At 45.4% G+C, this 6,316-nt stretch overlaps 1 protein-coding gene across 1 annotated transcript; it reads left to right on the forward strand.

The window, feature by feature from the left end:
- The first annotated feature begins 3,663 nt into the window (after positions 1–3,663).
- On the forward strand, positions 3,664–4,099 carry BX661DRAFT_192039 (uncharacterized protein). The gene has a single exon (XM_051537698.1). The coding sequence runs from the start codon at positions 3,807–3,809 to the stop codon at positions 4,065–4,067; it is 261 nt and encodes an 86-aa protein (XP_051388374.1). The 5' UTR covers positions 3,664–3,806; the 3' UTR covers positions 4,068–4,099.
- The last annotated feature ends 2,217 nt before the right edge of the window (positions 4,100–6,316 follow it).

Here is a 6,316-nt window from a genome sequence, read left to right on the forward strand (position 1 = left end):
CATGGCGTTGCATGTTACCTTACTGAGGTTAATTGATTACGTGCGTGGAAATTAAGAAATGATTATATGTTTTTATTATAGTTTGTTTATATGCCAAGGAGAACATATAAAAGGTGTGGCTATCGGGCAGCCAGAAATTGTTCTTGGAAGAAATAAATATCCTTTTTGATTTATAGCCCTTTGTAACATATAGATGAAATAAAAGTCTATATCCACAAGTACCGCGGTTTAGCCAACCAGCGCAACATGCAGTAAGCGGCAGCATAAGACCCAACGCCAATGATCAAATTAAGCACAATGCAGAGCCAAATAGGCAATTCATTCAGACCATACATCTCAATGACATCCCTCCCACTTTTGTAACAAACAGCTGCCCCCTCCTCGCAGCTAAACTCCAACCCGCCAAACTCATTCTGCACAAACCCAGAATACGCATAGTAATAAATACACAAGTATTTAATCCACCTCAATACAGGGGTAATTGCCTTGGCGTTGGACAAATTACCGGCAAACAACATTAACACGGACAACGACACGGGCGTAATAATATGAGCAACCTCCATGCTCTTGACAACCATACCCATGGCAAAGGCAAAGCCGAGAGCGGCAAAGAGAATGGAAAACATATTGGCCATACCGATAAAGAATTTGGCCGCGTCGTATTGCAAATGCGCGATAAAGTAAACACCCGTGTACATGACAATATACGGCAGGTACACGAGGGGGAAGAAACTCAGCGACTTGGCAAAGAAAAAGCTGGTCATCCGGTATGTTCCCCCGGAACGTTCACGCAGAAGGACGTTGCGGCCGGCCATAATGACTGTCATCACGGGGATGATCACCTGGAAGGTGCAACAGACAGTGAGGGAGAACAGGGCGCCAATGCGGTTCTGCACAGAGGCCTGGTCGGTCTTTAACTGGAAGAAGACAAAGCCCAGGAAAATCATCATCGCGACAGCTTGCAGTACCAGACCCATTACTAGGGATCTGTTGCGGACGCAGAGTGTCCAGTCGCGACGGAGCAGAACGAATAATTCGCTCAGCCAGTTATTCATTGGCGCGGGTTCGTAGAGAACCAGGGCAGCTACTTCGTGCGTAATGTCTATGTCCCGGTGGCTATTACTGAAAGTTGTTTCGGCGCTTGCCGAAAGCGATGATCGCTCAGAAACCAGCTCACTGGATAGCTGATCTTCACCCTCACTCCCACGATACGCTGCAAAGGAGTCTGCCAGCGCCTGGATGTGCTGCTCGCTCTTGCGCATGGCCTCGTCTGATGAAAAATCAACGGTAGTCAGATCGATGAAAAAGTTAGCCGGGTTGGAGTTAGTTGACGGGAACCCAAGGCGTTCAAAGTACGACAGCACTTTGTCAACCGGGCCCATGTACACCAGTTTGCCCTGGGATAGGAGTATGAGTTTATCGAACTTGGCCACCATCTCGGCGCTCGGCTGATGGATGGTCATCAGTGTGCAGAGGTTGCGCTCCCTGGACATTTCCTTGGTCAGACTAACAACCATCTCGGCTGACGACGAGTCCAGCCCCGAGGACGGCTCATCCAAGACCAAAATGGACGGATCCGTGACCAACTCCAAGCCAATACTCACGCGCTTGCGCTCGCCACCCGAAACTCCGCGCTCCCCGGATCCTCCGATCTTAGATCCTGCGACATGCGTCAGCCGCAATTGGCGCATAACCGTGTTCACGCGATCACGCTTCATCTCGGGCGTGTATTTCTCATTGGAGAGTCGCAAATCCACCGATGCAGTCAGTGTTTCATCGACGGTGAGTTGCGGGAACATAAGGTCGTCTTGCTCGACGTAGGCTAGAAGCCGCTTAAATGTATGCGGGTTGCGCTTGGTGTTGTTGAATTTAATGTCGCCGTGAAGGCGGCCGCCTTGGACACGGCCAGAGAGAATGTTGAGGAGTGTGGTTTTGCCTGCTCCGGATGATCCCATGATGGCTACGAGCTCGCCCGGGTAGATGCTGCCGCTGAGGTTGTGCAGGATTCGACGCACTCCGTGTTGCTTAGTTTTGACGTCATAGTTGAGGTTACTCCAAGTGAGAATTGGCTTGGTCGGCGGGTCGACACAGTCATTTTTTTCTTTAATGCTATGGACAGACATTGCGAAAAGAAAGGATATGTTGGAATGGAGGAGGTTGTTGCTTTGTTGGTAAGAATAATAGCAGGGATAATAAATAGAGGTTTTTGTAATAGGATCAAATAAATGGAGGATAAATATGTAAATGTATCTTTAAAAGGTGATAATTACTTTTTATACTATTCTAAACCCACCCCCTTTTTTACATGAAGGGATTTTGAATAGAAAATTTTTCCATCAAGTTTATTGTTTTTACGCAATTATATTTAAAATGATGAAAATACTACATTCAAAAAAACTAGAAGAAAAAACTAAGATTTACGTATTCTGAATGCAAGAAATCAAAGAAAACATCCCCAATAGAAATTTTCAACTGTAAAAACTGGCCAATACAAAAGGGAAGAATAAAGGATTTTCACAATACAATGACCAACAACAGTGAGAAAAAATTGTTGGTCAGAGCGCGAATATTTTCTTATTCCATGTTCCGTTAAATCTACACATGCATAAGCAAGATTTTCTTACTCGGTGGCGCACTTCATATAGATAAAAAACATTTTAAATAATTATAAAAAGGTGATGAAATCGTTAGGTTTCTTTTTGGTGTACCATTTGTGGAGTAAAAAAAGTTTAATTGTTTTCAAGTCCGAGAGAGGGTGAGAAGAAAAATGTAAAAAAAAAAATAGAATCTCGATTACTGTGCATTATTCAATATCCACACTTGTACTTAATTTACGGAAAACAACAACCAGCAATCAGCAGACGAGATTAGGCAAAAGGTGCATACACATTATGCATCACAATGTTATTGTTGCTCATACTTTTTATTTTCACACATATATATTTTATTCAAGATTAAATAGGTAAAACACACATGAAAACTCATTCCATGTTGGGGAGAGAAATATACTTTTTTTGACACAATAATCTGGTGCGGATCTAATTATAAAAACAATAAAACAAAACCTATGAGCTGATCACAATAATTCCCTTGCATTGGGTGGTGGAGCTGCTTGTGTAGCCATTAAGGGGACATTGGTGCTGATGTCCGAGTTTGGGGGATTGCGTTGTGCGTGGTAATTGAGGACGGGTGTCCTGGACCAGAGTGTTGCGGAACGTAAGCGTTCCAGTGAGCTCTTCTTCGCTCGGATTAAACTGGAGAACTGCTGGCACGGCACCCGTTGTCCAAGCGGTCTTTGAATGTGCGGACGGTCTTGAGATGTGAGATCGAATAGTGAAAGTCTTGCACGATGCGGCTACATTGCTGAGGATTTGTAAGGGATTAAAACATGGCACCCACTGTGAGGTTGATGAGGGAATATAGAGAGAGATATATATATAATTATTGTCATGTAAGCAAACGGATGATCAGGGATCATCGGGAATGAGCTAGGGGGTGGCTTGCGGAAACCTTAATTTTTCTATTTGTTTGATAGAGTCGTGGCTCGCTAATTTAGTTCAAAATAAAAAATCCGTCCCTTGATTATTTTTTTTTGCGGACCGAAAAAAAGGGGGAAATATACGGAGATTTTTCCAAAGTGTTTATCATCATCACAACCCACCACTCCCCCTTTTTTATTTCGAATCAATTCCACTTTCAAATCCATTTTCATTTTTTACTTTATCAATTCACATTTTTTACTTTCAATTCCATTTTTTCTTTCTTCATAATTCTTTATAAATCCACACACACGCACATAAAAAAATATGAAATCTACTCTTTTCGTTCAGGCACAAAAGGCACAATACCAGTGGCACAAGCACGTTCCGTTGATGAAATTCCTTGGACCGCGCAAGAACCTCTGGAAACCCACTGCAACTACAACCACAGAAATGGCAGGGAAAACTAGCAGCAACTCAAAGGAAGCTATTAATTTCTGGGAATTACCTGCTCGGTACCGTCCTCTGCCTATTTCCGAAGCTGAAATAGAAGCCATCGAGTCTGGCGGAGCAACAACCTACGCATAATAAACTCGAAAGAATTCTCTTAGTTAAATTTTAAGAAATATATTTTTTTTTATCCAACTTGACACAAAAAAACAACAGAAATAGTTTCTATTTTTTTTCAGAAGTGAATGGCCTTGGAGTACGCCGCCATGCAGGCCTCCTTGAAAGCCTCCGACATAGTGGGGTGGGCATGGCAAGTACGGGCGACATCCTCGGCCGAACCTCCATACTCCATAGCCAAGCAAGCCTCGGCAATCATCTCACCGGCATTCGGGCCAATAATATGAGCACCGAGAATACGGTCAGTCTCAGCATCCGTGATAACCTTAACGAGGCCCTCGAAATCATCAATGGTCTTGGCCCTGGAGTTAGCAGCAAATGGGAACGAGCCAATCTTATACGCAACACCCTCCTCCTTCAGCTGCTGCTCATTCTTGCCCACCCAGGCGACCTCCGGGTGAGTGTAGATAACGCTGGGGATAACGTTGTAGTTGACGTGGCCGTGGCCCTGAGTGATGTACTCGACGGCGGCAATTCCTTCCTCCTCAGCCTTGTGTGCCAGCATCGGGCCCACGGTGACATCTCCGATGACGCGGATGTTGGGCACGGAAGTGCGGAACTGGTTATCCACCAGCTCAACGCGGCCCTTGGCATCCGGCTTAATGCCGACATTCTCCAGACCCAGGCCCTCGGTATACGGGCGGCGGCCAACCGACAGCAGAACAACATCAGCCTCCAGCGTCTCCTTCTTGCCGTTCTTCGCGCCCTCAACGTTGACAAACACCTTGCCGTCGCGCTTCTCCGAGTCCAACACCTTGGTGCTCACCTTGAACTTGAGACCCTGCTTGGTCAGCGACCGCTGGAAGGACTTGGCCAGCTCGGCATCCATACCGGCACCGATAGCCGGCAAGTACTCGACGACGGTGACTTCGGCACCAAGGCGGCTCCACACGGATCCGAGCTCAAGCCCAATGACGCCACCACCAATAACAATCATCTTCTCCGGAACCTTCTCCAGAGCCAGAGCACCGGTCGACGTGATAATCTGCTTCTCGTCAATCTCAAACCCAGGGAACGGCGAAGGCTCGGAGCCAGTGGCAATAATAATGTTCTTCGCCTTGATGCTCTCGACACCGCCGGCATTCAGAGTAACGTCAATGTCGTTGGCGGACTTTAGGGTTCCAGTGCCCTTGAGCCACTCGACGTTGTTCTTCTTGAACAGCATTTCGATACCGCGGGTCAGGCCCGTGACAGCCTTGTCCTTGTCCGAAAGCAGCTGGGGAAGGTTCAGCTTGACATCGCTGACGTCGATACCACGCTTGGCGAAACCGTGCTGGGCCTCGTGGTACAGGTGAGAGTTGTTCAGCATAGCCTTGGACGGGATGCAGCCGACGTTCAGGCAGGTGCCGCCAAGAGTCTCGCGCTTCTCGATACAGGCGACCTATTTTTATCTTGTAAAATACTTGAGGCTTTTATTAGTAAAGTTTTCATTTTCATTTTCATTTTCATTTTTTTGCAAGAGTTTTGATGTGTTCGTCTTTGTTTTGTTTTGTATCTGTACCTTTTGGCCAAGCTGGGCGGCCTTGATAGCAGCGACGTATCCGCCGGGACCAGCGCCGATAACGACAGTGTCAAACTCTACAGTAGTAATAAAAAGTGTACGGAAAGAATTAGATTCAAGGCTGAAAATGTAACGCAATTTAAAAAACCCCCCACCACACTCTATTCCTATCTACTCCTCTCTATTCCTTTATGGTGGACGAGCGTGGAATCTTTATGAAATTTGGTTAAATTTGTTTCATGCTTACCCTTGGCGGAGCTGTATGCGCGGGTAACCTGCCAGAGAGCAGAGGAGCGGGCCTTGGGAGTAAACGAGCGAAGCATGATTCTTATTTATTCTTCTTCCTCGAGCAGTGGGGAATTAGGTTAAAAGAAAAGAAAAGAAAAGAAAAGAAAAGAAAAGAAAAAAGAGTTGGAGTGTAAATTATATTTTTTGAATGATTTAACGGAAACAAGAATAAAAAAAGGGAGGGATCAAAAAAAAAGAATTAAAATTGATACTTTTTTTTGTGTTGGGTGAGAGGGTGGGAGGCGGGCAGTGTGTTGAATCGTATTCCCACTCGCTTTCCCTAATCTTTTTTTCATGCTTATTTTATTTTCTAAGCAAGCCATTTACTGTGTATATAATCCCCATCCTCTCCTCTCGGGTAAAATCGGCTGAAAGCGAAAGAAACATAAGCAAAAATAAAACTGAATATTCCGCGTTTGTA

The sequence above is a fragment of the Kickxella alabastrina genome (assembly GCF_025024165.1).
Source record: "Kickxella alabastrina strain RSA 675 chromosome Unknown BX661scaffold_155, whole genome shotgun sequence".
In the NCBI taxonomy this organism is placed as follows: Eukaryota; Fungi; Kickxellomycota; class Kickxellomycetes; order Kickxellales; family Kickxellaceae; genus Kickxella; species Kickxella alabastrina.

Bases quoted from the DNA above. Each gene is read 5' to 3' on its own strand.
- BX661DRAFT_192039 (XM_051537698.1), top strand. From the start codon at position 3,807: ATGAAATCTACTCTTTTCGTTCAGGCACAAAAGGCACAATACCAGTGG.